The 14,741-nt window shown below is 34.9% G+C and overlaps 1 protein-coding gene across 1 annotated transcript; it reads left to right on the top strand.

The window, feature by feature from the left end:
• Nucleotides 1-2,566: 2,566 nt before the first annotated feature.
• LOC110449890 lies at nt 2,567-10,543 on the top strand. The gene is made up of 2 exons (XM_021497035.1): nt 2,567-2,825; nt 8,228-10,543. Exons 1-2 carry the CDS (start codon nt 2,809-2,811, stop codon nt 9,129-9,131), a joined length of 921 nt encoding a protein of 306 aa, XP_021352710.1. The 5' UTR covers nt 2,567-2,808; the 3' UTR covers nt 9,132-10,543.
• The last annotated feature ends 4,198 nt before the right edge of the window (nt 10,544-14,741 follow it).

Below are 14,741 nucleotides of genomic sequence, written 5' to 3'. Positions count from 1 at the left end.
CGAAACAACAAAGGAAAACTCGGTGACACCAGTTCCTCCACCCTTCTGTGCCTCATGTAAAACCAATGACAATCTATCAGATAAAACTTGTTTAAACTTATGTTAAAGGTGTTTTTCACATTTATGAAAACGTACACATTTGTTTGCAAGTTAGGCGTGTCATAGATGGTGGGCTAACCAAAATCAGCCGTTGTCCGGCCGTCCTTAAACAAAGTACTGACCGGGATCTTTTTGTTCAAATTTCACATAAGGGTTCACCATGGTCCATAGGTTTATGATAACATGTCTGTTTAGTTAGCAGTCGACGACGAGTCATCGTCGGATATCTCGGTAAGTAGCGCAATCGACAGTGAGTAATATCTGACGATGTTGTCAAATATCCTTTATACGTTCTTAAAGGTAAAAATCAAAAGAGTTAGACTGACATTATGCAGACTGAACGTAACAGATTTTATTTTATTTTCAAACTTATTGAGAAAAATATGTCCATCCCCTAGCCGTAATGTTGCATCTTGCTTTGTGCCATCCACGAATTCCAGAGATGACGTTCTGTTACATTCTCTTCATTAATGCATTTCATGTATGTAGTGAACAATTGATGTTAGCCCAGTAGAGCTATTATTACGAAAAACAAGTCTTAGGAACAATAAGTAGGTCATTATAATTACATTTATGCGCACATACATAACATAGTTGTATAGTTAAACGAACAATTGTAAAGCGTATATATAATAGGCTTATCAAAGCATATACACAATACGATTAGACTTATGAAATTACCGTACAGTTGGATAAATTAAAATAACTATTTGTTTACTTTTAATTTACAATATTTATAATACAGCGACGAATATAATTCATATTCCCGAAAGAAAATAACTTAAAAGACCATACAAGCTGGATACAAGGGAGGTAACCGCATATATAATTTCGCGTCACTTAAAGATAATATCAAAAGACAGCGCACTGTTATAGCGGTTTGTTGCCTGTTTCATAAACTTAAAAAAGAGCCAGTGAACTTCGATTGATTTTGTCATAACCAAAGGGGTCCTTACCATTGTCCCCATAAAGCGACCCCTTTCATGCCCTCTAAAAACGACATGGTATCTTTCCATCATGCTTTGTGAAAATGTATTTGTTTATTTTTAGAGACTAATTTCCTTCAATAACCATCTACAACATAATAAATAACATCACTTGAATATAAATTGCGTGCATTGTGAAATGAATAGAATGAACCGTTTACAAATAACCGACAGTCGTAAACTGTCTGCTCCCGTCGATACAACGATTACATAATTATTTCTATCAACAATTGGTAAAGAAATGTTTATCCCCGTGTGGTGAATCGAGATAATTCAGGTTTCTGTACTATGGGGTTCTCCTTCCCATTTCTCTGCCAATACAATATGGACCTTCAACATCTCACGTTAGAGTTCAAAAGGCTCATTACAGACACGGTAAGTCAAGTTTTAAAATGTAAAGAAAAATACTTTAATTTTTTAAACGTTTTCCAAACAAATATATCTGACGGCGGTTGTTTTTGAGCCCATGGCATACATATTTTGATTTCAAATTGTTTGGAAAAAAAGAATATTTAAAATTTATTCTTTTTTTGTATTAAGCCAAATGTGCTTCATTTAGGAGGCATGGTAGTCTAGTGGTAGGACCGTTACCGAAGGATGGCGGGTTCGAGTCACGTCAGGGCACTGTGTTGTATCTCCGGACAAGATACTTTACTCTGCTTGTTCCAGTCTTCTCAGCTGTAAATGAGTACGTGGTTGGGCAGTGCTAGAATTGTTGAATGCTAGCTGTTAGCGCCGAAATGGCAGCACCGACTGTATGCTCCCCAGGGAGTTGAGAAAGGTGTTGGCTGGTTGCAAAGGACCTATAACCACGGATAATAATTTGTGATTCGCTTTGAGACGACCTACGGACTAGGTTGTGATAAAGCGGTATATATAAGAACCTCGAATTATTACTATTATTATTCATTTTCTAAATGTTTAAAGGCCTAATTATTGATATCAAGAAATATGCCAAACACAGAAAGATAACCTTTGTGTATAAAGATGGTTAAAAATTGAAATGTCTGTTTCACAAGAAGTATACCTGAGGGTGTTTTGTTAGGTATATACGCGTCATTTTTTGCCTCTAGGTAATCCCTAGAAAGGTTAATGTTTAAATTTATATTGTAATAAGGATTAGTTTCCATTATTAGTGTAATGAAATTGTACAAAGGGATTTATAGCGACAGTGCGGACGCAATTCGTCAAAGTTTTCGAGACATTTAGTGTCTCGGTATAGTACAATAGATGGTTCACCCAAGGAACGCTTCCTATTGATATAAACGTACAATACAAATGTTTTATTTACATTTTTTGGGATCCAGTAAACAGCGACCCAGTAACGCAAGCAATTAAATCGCGACACACGGCATTATGATCCGGTAAATACGGTATACTAATGTTGAGTGTTTGCCAAGTCTGTTCGAGAGAAAAACTCCATTGAAAGCTGACATGTGTACATATATATCGGATTTCACTGTGTCATTTAAATGCAATTCATTTTTATGGATTTTCATTTTCTTAACCGCCAAAACGGTGTCTGTATAGAGCGTATCAAAGCGACAGGTGCACGATACTGTCAGTAATTTTAAGACGTCTTTAAATAGATGAATTCGGATATGAAAAAAATCTGTATCAACATGGCATAGAACAAAATGACTTCGGAATTTATTTTAAGAAAGTCCAGAAAGAGTAATTGGGAAGTGTTGATCAACTCTTGGTTCAGTCGTCTCAGTTCAGTATGAAGGAACAAAAAGGGTAAGTTATTGAAATTCCATATTCTGTATAACGTCGTGGTAATAATACGGGTATTTAAAAAAAACTTGAGTATTAACTTTCACTAACAGTATGACTGGGGAAACACGTGCAGCTTTTATATCTAAATATCTTTATTTTTTTGATAGATATGACCTATAGCTAAAATTGAGATGTACAATCAATAATATAGACTTGATTTGTTTTACAACAATCACAATATCCTTTTACTCGAACAAGCTCGTTAATAAACTCAACTGCATTGCGTTAAGCTCGTTATTGAACCCATTGCATTGCGTTTCAATGCCTTACATTTGTAATCGGGTATCATAATCACTATATATGTTTATTACAAGATTCTACAGTACGTAGAAATCTCGCTTAACCGAAACCCTGCTACATAGGGGAAGAACAACGTGGAAACACGAGGTTGAGTTAATTCTTCACCCTTTAAACATAATTTGCAATTTGGTATCGAACGATTGCATTAGACAACATTTTACCGATTAATTAGCCCTCCCATTGTATTCAATTTATTTATGATTTAAATGGTAAAGCATTTATCGTAGGTCAAATGTAGATAAGAAGGAAGCAATGAAGAAGATAGAATTGTAATTAAAATACACCTAACTACATTTGAGGAAAAAAACAAAACAAAAAACACAATCCTAGACCTGGCTGATACGGAACAGCGGTGGTCTCACTTCATCACGGTCCTTGGTTCCTTCCGTGGTATCCGAAATCCTTTATCATGTTCTGTATCTACACACAACTGGCCAAGCTGGGTAGGCAGTGATTGGGGATATAACTGTGATCTTTACTGTAAAGATTGATGAGACTATTGACAAGTGTTACGGTCATCATCACGATATCTTTGGGAATATTCTATTCATTATGCAATATGAATAACGAAAATTGTGTCACAACACCAGTTTTATCTTTGAGGAAATGACATTACTTAGATTAGCATGGTGAATGTCGTCGACGCTTATCCTTCCGAAACACATGGTGTTCTCTTTTTAAAAGGATCTCCGTGTAAATCTTTCATTATTCGTATTTTATCATAGTGTTATTGACTTTGATTTCGAATAACGATTCTTCAAACAAAATCACATTTCATTAATCTCGTTTTCCTTTCAATTGGCCCTGTCCAACAGGTCTCCGCTTTATTCACTAGATAGAAAACTAGTTCGTTAAATTGGCCATATTCACGTTTTAATCCTGACTTTTCTGGCCAGGGATTCCACAGCCGTGTATAAGTCTGAAATCTAAAACCCCTGCAGACTAACTCTCTTGGCAGTTTCCGTATTTCCTCAAGGAAATAACCGAACCAATATGGCTTACCGAATTTGTTTTGACCTGACCCCACCGAGCTGTTATAGATTACGAGACAACATCACAGACATTGAAAGTAAATACGTTTATTGTCATAATAGACATGTTTCTGTATTCACGTTCAGATACATAGAAGTTACAGTTAAATATGCCTGGTTATACAGGTTACCGGATCATACATTGTTCGGTTTAGAAAGTTTGCACTGTATACATTGAACATCTTTCGCCTAAACTCTTTGAATTCTGAAAAGCAAAATCCGGAAAAAAATTGTTAAGAAAAAAAGCATACAGAACAGTACTGACCTGTATTACGTCAAAAAGGACATTGAACCAAATATTCGCATCCGGTTTTAATGGACCGCTTATGTCAACTCTTTGTGCACAACCTGTTTTAAAAAATGTTGTGTGACATTGAATTAATTCAAATCTAATATTTGTGTCGAAAATGATGTATTACGTAACTTCAACCTCGACACTTTTTTGTTTGGACCATGGAATCGCAATCTAATTCCGCGGTTTGGTCACGTCATTTTTTCTGCCTAAATAGTTAGCCTATAGAGCTATTTATCAAAGCCAATTTTATTGAAATTCAAGAAAGTAATTTGTAGTTTTCGTTTGTCTGCGCACTGTTTAACGATTGAAATAGAAAGATACAATAAGCAGGCGGTTTCTTACCGTATATATGCCCAATATGTACTACTGAAGTAGAAGATGAATATCATTTTGTTTTCATTTGTAAAGAATATGATTTCCTCCGACAAAAACTATTTAAACCTTATTACCGATGCAAGCCATCCGTATATGAACTTTTGAAATTACTTAATACAGAAAATGTTACAAAACTGTATAATTTTTTTATTTTTTTGTGTAAAGCTTTTGAAATTAGGTCACACCTCTTGTCTATGAAATGAGTGAATATACCTATTAGTGTATGGCTTGAACTTGACTTTGTATGACATTGTATTGTGCATAATATGTACATGTAATGTAATATCAATAAGCTGTATTGCTTTCGATAATGAATTAATTGAATAGTTGTTCTCTAGTTTTGTTGTAAAGTAAACATTGAAATTTTAATAATACGTTCTCTGTAGAAGAGGAGTTTGAAATTGAAACCACAAATATTTAAAATAGTTTTAAAATTAAACAGAAAACAAGCATTGAATGGAAACGGATAATCTGGTGTTAAGACGGAAGTTTGACAGGAACAGATGACTAAAGACCGGTATGGCATTACCGAGGTCACAAAACCAAATCTTAATCTGATGTAGGAGTTGATCGCGCGATCGGTTAATGACAAGTTCGGTGCATTGTTGATCAGCTTAAAAAACAAACACAAATAGCACAAAATGATATTTTGTTAATGTTTATATTGCCACTGTGAAATAGATATGACAAGAAACACAATCATATGAAAATGAAATGATCAAGACTTGTGCAATTAATTAAAATACAGATATGTTTTATTTTTTCGTAGTTAGAAAACGGGTCATCAAGATAACCAAACTTATACAACTGAAAGAGATGGACTTCATTGTATAAAGTTTTGTTAGCTTATTGAAAACAACAAGGAATATTCAATCAGTGATATTTTCATAATTAAAATTACTAAAAATTTAATTAAAATATTATGCCCTGATATTCACAATATCACCCTCGGGTGTACACCAAAAACGTTCATACTTCTGCATATATTGTTTTCTGAACTCAATTTGAATACTCGACCAAGTGTCCTCCGTTAAGCATTATTCAGTTGGAATCTACATGACGCGTGTGATACAGCATTACAATGGTGTGCTTATAACTGACATTTATGTTGGATTAATCAAAGAACGACTTTAATAGGTGTTATGTTTTAAGTATACATGTACAATGAAATATAACATATCTTATTATAGCTACATGCGAAATACATAAAAATATGGTTCTTATCATATAATACATATACTTATCTCGCTACTCTAGGTGTTGATAGTTTACAGTTCAATACCATAACATATACATAATAATCTGTAAGATATAACGGTTTAAATGTAAACTGGACTGGGACGATTGTTGGCGACCAGGTAGCTCAATTGGTAGAGCGTCCGTCTAAAATTCGGAGGGTCCTTGGTTCGAATCATAGTCTGGCAGTGAATATATCTTTTTCTCTTGTCACATGTATCCGGCCTTAAGGACCTACTAGTTCAGTTTAAATGTTTAAATCAAGATTCATTTGTAAACACAATAGATGAATCAAAAAATCACACTTCAGCTCGTATCAAATACAATGATCAGAAAGATGGTTATGGCGGAAAGTTTTTCATTTATAATTTGGTTAGGTCCTCATCTCGCCTGACCTATCCTCTTTATACCCTTAAGCACTCACTGGTGCAACGTTTCCATTTTATCCTGGCTTTTCCAGCGTACTCGCCTCTCACAAACCTCTCCATTCGATGCTTTCTCTTTCTATTTCAACTGATGGTAAGGTCCAACTCAGTGTTATTTTGCTTGGACTCGTCAGTTTTCCCCTCTAAATTGTTCATTCCTAACTTTATTGTCATACCATGTATTTATCTTATAAAGTGTACTTCATTAATCATCATCTATTCGAAACGATTTAGTGCACTGCAAATTTTATCCTCGTACTATATGAATTACCCTGTTTTCGTGGATTACAAATGTTTAAACCTAAGACGTAGAGCAGTTTGAGAAATTAAGAACGTGTCTCTTAAATTATAGAAATAAATAAAACTAATAATTGTAAAGATAATTCTTTATTTCAGCTGCTTTAATGATATACTAATTTTAACAAGTGTCATGTTTTTAACAATAATGCATTTGACTATACATTTAAACGGATTTTAAACTAAATAAATCGGTAAAAAAACGTGAAACTTAATTAGGGTTTTACCATGTTAACGTTTTCATTTAAAATTTACAAACGCAATTCCATAATAACAAGGCACTATGATAATTGCAGCTGTTCAGTACACTTCTGAGTAAAAATAGGTGGATTTTCGTGAAGCTCGAGGAACATGACTTTGACAATTATCATGTATAGATTTAAAACATGAACAAGACAACTTGTAAAAACTGTCAATGTGTGCTTGCCTGTTTAGTTCAATAATACAAAACTAGCTGAGGTGGTGCTAACTAAATACTTGCCATGAAAACTTAACGAGAGAAAGCCCGTTCAGTCAGTGTACAGACAACATTACACGAACAATAACACAAACAAGTAGGTTCACCCACGGAGATATTCAATCATGACAGGCAGGTCTATTATATAATAAGATAACTAGTGTAGGCGTCTGGTAACCTATATGCTGTATTGCATTTGGATATAATAAAACTTGAAACTTGGTCGATTTTACTAAACAATAGCCTGAATGACGATACTCATGTCAAGGTAATTTGATTTGTCAAAAAATTGGATATTAAAGTGTTCGCTAATAGGTATTCTTCCTTTGATGTATTCGATTTAGATATATGTAGACCTACTGGGTCCCGTTTCAAGTAAGCTTCGTGGACTTTAATATATAGTTTTGTAAAATGTATTTCCAAATAACATTTGACCGCCAAATATACTTGGAATTCGTGTAATTCTTGGACATAGTATCATGATCGTTTTGAATCCTTAGACATGAATATTTGTTTTTGGTTAAAAACATATACCCTGGTATGTAACACAAGTCCTAATATTAACCATGTGTAGTATAGTTATATAGTTATAGCTAATAAAAGCTGATGTCATTGAGTTTCTGGTTTGTTTCAAACGTTTAACTGACTATGAAAACTTACTTCCTGGTTTATAAACGTTAAATTGGCAATACAAGCGTGTTCCTTGTTTATCTGTTAACAAAAGTCTGACTGACAAGAAAACCCGAGATGCTGTGCTATATACGTTAGACTAACAAGGAAACCGAGTTCCTGGTTTTCAGAAATCCAATCCGACAATAAAACGAAGACAACTGGAAAAAGGCAAATGAGTCCGAAAGATTCATATATATTACTTTTTTTACTGTCAAAATATTTTGTATTGCTTTGTTATTGATTCTGTAATGACTATTTCATAATTAATTTTTCAGAAAAAACAAAAAGAAGAAAAAAGAGTTCCGACATATTGTCGAGCGCTTCCGGCAAATGCAACAACATGAAGAAGTTGCGCAAGAGAAAGAGTTCAAGCGGAGGCGCGATGGCCGGGAAAAACGAAAAATTACAATACAAATTGACAGAAGATTAGTGCATTACAAAAGGATATATGTGTTATCTACACTGGCTTTTTTAAGCGGTACTATAATGACATTCGGGAGTGTAGTCAAGGGATTAGGTGAGGGTTCAGTTCTCTGGACGTATAGATCCATCTTTATAATTTGCGGGCCGATCACCATAGGAGTTGGTGCGTTATTGTTGCTTGTTGCGACTGGTCTTGTGTACGAACGACAGACCAAGATTAAAAAACGAATGAACATGCGTGTATTTGATTTAGGAAGCAGTTACAACTCCAACAGTTTTCAAGGAGGAAAGCGAGGTTCTTGCCAGATAGACAGCTCTTCAAAACCATTGCTTTCGCGAGAAACATCCTCCTCCGGTTCAAGCACAACAGACACTTCCGGAAATGCATGTAACCGTGAGAAATACAGTTATAACAGATCCAGCATCGGAAGACAGACTTCAGAGAATTCGGAGATGGACGTTTATCTAGATTCTAGTCTTTCCTCTGGGGAATCCGCTGGATTGTCATTCTCGGCCAAATGGGCAGCTTTGGCGAAATTTCCAGAACAAAGAAATACAAATCAAGTCAAGCAGAACAGGGAATTAACAAAAAAGGCGGATACTTTCGCTTTTACATCAGAATGTGGGATGTTACCGGCAGTTGTGGTTTCTCCACCGGCACACTGTGTTGTTATAGACGAGACTCGTCAATCGAACGACGGAGACGTAGATAGCAAAAATGTCTTAATAAGGACTGGTAAGCAAACAAGTATCTAAATCAAAACATGTGTCGTCTGATAACAGAAAAAGGATGGAAAAGTTAAGATGCAAAATCGAATACGTGAAGAAGGATGATATAAATATGAATGTATTTGATTAGATATGTCTAGAAGTGTCGTTATATAACATAAGCATGGACAAACATGTTGATATTATTTTCCACGACCATATTTTCATTTTTTAGACTGGTTTGCCGGAAGGTCATCCAGCCTACTTCATTTTGCATAACACAAGACAATTTCGAAAATCACCATACAAATTTGAAGGACTGCTATTCCAGCATTGAAATGTGTAGCCGACTTGTTAAATTAAGGTTGTTAACGACAGTTTTTTCATCAATTATATGTGGAACAATTTCATGAAACTGTTCCACCTCCGATACCCGTTGTGTTTTATACATCGATAACAATTACAAGTGTACGAATCTAGATACTTTTCCTAATCATGACTGAATCGTAGTGTCGTCTGCTAGTCTGTTACGTGGTGACACAAAGAACTGCGACAACAGTATATAATTTTGTTGAGCTAGTAAATCGATTCCATTGTTTTACACGTGCATTTGAAAGACGTATCCGTATCGGTTATATGTCTATCAAATGAATGTTTACTTCTAGTCTCCAGTTATATATTTTCTTAAATCATTGGTATCAATTATTACAGTTTCTAGAATAGACCCCAAGGGTTATGAACATTGCGAGCAATAAATACCGTCCTGTTTACATAGAATTGCATGTGTCATCACATAGAACAAACTCTCAGACAGAGTAGTGTCATTCGTCATTCTTTAATCAAGTCAACGGGATTTGAAATATTATTTGGGGAACGTCAACTAACGGACAATACAAACTTAATCCCATATTTCTAAACATTTTCTTCAGGTTGGTAAGTATAGATTATGAAAAGTTCTTTTTTCAAAAAAAAAGAAGAACTTTAATTATAATGAATCCCATATTGTTGTGAGACTTCATGCAAGAGAGAACTTGACTTGTATGTTGAAAGCTGGTTTTCTCAACAAATGAATTAGGATATTAAAGAAAACAGTTTATGTTTGATTTCGTTTAACTTGGGGTTTTAACCATTCAGACTAATTTCAATTAGTAACTTCTTGGTCATTTCCGGTAAACATCGGAATAAACCAATCGTGACATCTCGGTCAATTCCGGTAAGCATTTTGAAAAGGGCAAATCTGTTTAGTTTGATGCATGCTGGGATTGACCTAGACGATATCTTTATCTTGAACATATATCTGAACTTATTCTCACTAAGTTTTCAACATCCTGATTACAAAGGCTTTTTTGAACGCCACCTGAATGGATGTAGACAGGATAAGCTTCGAGTATCTATTTGGCTCGTGTGTATCGTTCAACATGGCAGTGTACATTTTAGCTGGACATCGATAAAAATAAAGTCAGAACATAGAAATATAGTAATAGTTTGCTTAGTTTTTTCAAAAACTCATTTCATGTGGAAGATTTAAGTCAAATTAGTTTCGAACTGATTCTTTATAGATAGTTTTAAAAGGTGGCCACGGATGGTAAATACAATGTACATTCATTGAGCCTTCATTGGTCCATATATTCCCCTCACCTCCAATCGACTAGTGGTCTAGTTTAGCCGATTTTGACACCTGTTGACTAAGAGTGGTACTAATAACAAAATCAAACATTGTCCAGTTTGTAATTTTCATACTGATGTTAAAAAAAGCTTTGCTAGCTTAAAAAGGTTCTCAATGATTTCGACATTTAAAAATTTCGCGTAGGCTTATGAAACAATATGAAATGAAAATCAAACGTATGGAAAGTACAATGTATGGGCAATTGAGCCAATGTCATGAGACTTACAAATGTATATGCGGGTATACAGAACAGTCTTCTTAGGTTAATTACGACTTAACTTCTGTCTTCACATGAACAGTAAATGTACATATACTTATATACCCTACATATGTATACACCGAACTAATTACATGGGTAATTTAACAGGTAAAATATGTTTGACTAAAACGACAGTATTACTTGGGTTTCCCACTTGTTATATCCTTATACTTAAGCCCGATATTACTATTTGCACTGATAGCATGGCTCAATTCGGACGGACACACACACAACACAACAAATAAACAGAAGTGAATGTGAAAATAAAAATGGAAAATGAAAGAGACAATTTAAAATAACATGAAGACCGATTTTCCAGGCCTTTCTCAGCTATACAGATCTTAAGAATCTTGTGATTTTTAATTTCTTGCATAGATAAATAGTTACTTGAGTGTGAGATACATGTATTGATATCTATATTATCAATCTAATTAAAATCAGATATTAACATCGCTCCCGTTAACTGATATGTCGCGTGGAACCTATCAGTAAACGGGAGCGATGCGAAAATCTTATCTTAATTAGATTACGGTAATTATCATTTAAATTTAAAAACTCTTTCGCGAAAATCAACCATACCTTAATTTATTCAGACCACCTTCGGGGATATCAATGTTTTCATTTTTTTTTGTCTTACAGAGATTTGAAGACAAGAGCATTTCTTTTTTTTTGTAACCATGATGTAATATCGACGATAATTTTTCATTAAGTGCTGCAGGGAAGTCCAAGGAAGGCCGAGTAAAATGTCAAATGATGTCGGATAAATACTTCAATATTTAATACACATTTGATAGTTCAAGTTTAAGTATAACATCAAAATACCTAATTTGAAAAGAAAATATTTTGAACTTGCGATAGTTAACCCTTATGTCATCAGCTATGTATTGATCGTTGAAAGGAACAATCTGGGTTATCCGCTACTTAAATAATTCAGTCCAATGTATGATTACAAGAGATTAATGGCAGCCAGTGTTTGTTAGTTTGGCAAGTATTTATCCAAAGTTAGCCGTATCGACCTCGGTAAAACGGTCTCGGACTCACGTACTTCTTATTATACGTGTCGCGATAAAAAAAAACAAAAAAACTCATATAATAATGCTATGAGCTTGTGGGATTTTAATTGTATCTGAAGGACATGTACATAATTATTATTACATACAAAACAGATATTTCGAACGAGATATGCCTTGGTTATTTAAATCAACTTCCGGATTGTTTATGTCCATTTTTTTATTTTTTAAATAAATTATTTCCACATGGCGCTTTAGTAATTTGCATACATTATATAATGAACTTGCTATTACTAACTTACTGGATAAGTTTATCGGATATTATGTTGACTTGATTCAGGCTAAACAACTTTCCAGATATATGTCTCTAACATTTTTCTGTTTTATCTAAATTTCACACACGTGCCTGGCGCATTAAATTACAGAGAATATCCCGACAAATATATAAACATTACATTTTGTATAACCTCGTTATACTNCCCCCCCCCCCCCCCCCCCCCGACAATTTTGGTGTTATAAAGGGGTAAGGTTTGGCGATATTATCTATATATATTTCAAGGGAGACATATAAATGAATAGTTATGAAGATACGGTATCAATCTGATTAAAATCATCTGTTGCATGGCTTCGTTAACTTCGTACTACGCCTGAACAGACGGAGCCATGTAACAGATGATTTTAATCAGATTGATATGGTATTGGAAGTATGTATGTTGGCAGTATTATAAGCAAGGTGCCAAATGAAACCAGGGGCATTGTATCTAGGTTTTACTGTACAGTGACAAAGAGGGACATTATATTGAGGTCTTCCTGTACAGTGTCAAAAATGGGCATTATATAGAGGTTTTACTGTACAGTGACAAAATGGGCATCGTATAGAGGTTTACTGTACAGTGTCAAAAAGGGGCATTGTATAGAGGTTTTACTGTACAGTGTCAAATATGGGCATTATATAGAGGTGAACGTGTATACAAAGTGTAAAGGTATTTTTAGGTGAAACTCAATGCTTTGAAATTAATGTTTAACTTAGTGATTGTATTCTAAGATATCCATTATATTCGGTGAGAATATTAACTTCATGCATGATAAAAAAAATCACGAGATTGCTATTTAACACTATCGCATTCAATATTCTGTTTCCCCCGTTAATTATATAACCCAAAATTAACTGTGACGTCACAACACTATGCGTGAGACAGAGCTTGAATTGAAGGTACTAAATACAAATTTGAGTTTTACATAGGAATCAACTGATGCTAGTATACTGGAGGACAGCTTGATGTGTGGAAAACGAAATTTACAAGCAAAGTTGCATGTAGGTCGTCAATTTTGTTTTTGTAATCTTTTCCGAACGGACATCGGCCGGAGGGCTCCACAATGGCCGGTTCACGGACAGTGACAGCACGTTGTACATCAATCAGATGACCATCGTGTCCAAATCCAGCACCTCAGGCGGTCATCAACCAGGTGTTAATTAATCATGCACAGGTAAAAATGGAGATATGCGAGCTACGAGTGTGTTAGTCTCACCTCGGTGTTATTTTACGATCTACGTAATATACCGTACAATACCTAATAAACGTGTATGTTTGATAAACACAGGCCAAGTTCGATACATGGCACATTATGTCTGTTGTAGAATTATCTGCCTTGATAGACCCTTTCCAATTCATGTAGAGTCAACATCAGTATATACAACTATACAATCCGTAGCCTTTTCTGTGTAGAAGATTATATATAGGCGCACTGTCGAGAAGAACATCTTTTCTTTTCCTTTTTTAACTTCTGGTTTATAGTATAAGATACAGACTATGCTTGTTGTGGTGATTTGGTACGCGTGTTAGACCTTGCCAGGTGTTTTATCATTACCCCGTGAATGTTATGTGGCAGATCGAGCATTGCTATTTGTGGTCAGGTGGTGCAGTGGATAGCGCACTTGCCTTTCACCAAGGCGGGCGGGGTTCGATTCCCCGATCGGACGTGAAGAGGTATGGGGTCACCTGCCCGATCACGTGGGTTTTCTCCGGATATTTCCTCCCACAACAAGAGTGATTTATATAAGTTGAAAAACTTGATTCATAATTGTTGTAAAATAAATAAAGTGTGTATTTATTTGTGGTCGAATGAACAATAATGTGTTTGCGTTTTTTCCGAGAGGAAATTACATATATAAAGATATCGAGTGTTTAATTACCAATATGAACTGACCATTTTTTTTGTAGTTGGATTTTGATACATTGTTCTAATATTTACTAATTGTACATGGCACTGGTTTATTGAAGCTAAATATTAAATCTTTCACCAACTTGGTATCCTACTTTCCAACGTAAGATCGTGGAAGGTAATTAAAAACTGCCTACAACACAATCACGGGTTTTGCTTTGTGATCTGCTAAGAGAATCGAAGACTAAAAGTATGCATTGTCCTCATTGCAATAGTGGTTTTGTATGATTGATTTCTCCTGTTTTCTCTGCTTTGGAGACACAAAGAAAAACTAAATCGACCTGCTGTTCCTATTGCAAATGCGGAGATCTCTGTAGATTTACTTCTTCCTTAGCACACGTACAAAACATGTTAATGGGGTATCTATAATATACCTTAACTCATCTTTGTGATTATATTTTAGTCATTGATCTTATGATTTCAAATTAAATAGCAATGTTCTTCCGCTTCCGTCCCCTATAGGTAGTGCGTGTACGTCAGTGAGTGGGCGGGGCAGGGGT

The sequence above is a fragment of the Mizuhopecten yessoensis genome, unplaced genomic scaffold, assembly GCF_002113885.1.
Source record: "Mizuhopecten yessoensis strain PY_sf001 unplaced genomic scaffold, ASM211388v2 scaffold4837, whole genome shotgun sequence".
Classification (NCBI taxonomy): domain Eukaryota; kingdom Metazoa; phylum Mollusca; class Bivalvia; order Pectinida; family Pectinidae; genus Mizuhopecten; species Mizuhopecten yessoensis.
The sequence above is the reverse complement of the archived record's forward strand: the minus strand, read 5'-3'. Positions and strand labels throughout refer to the sequence as shown.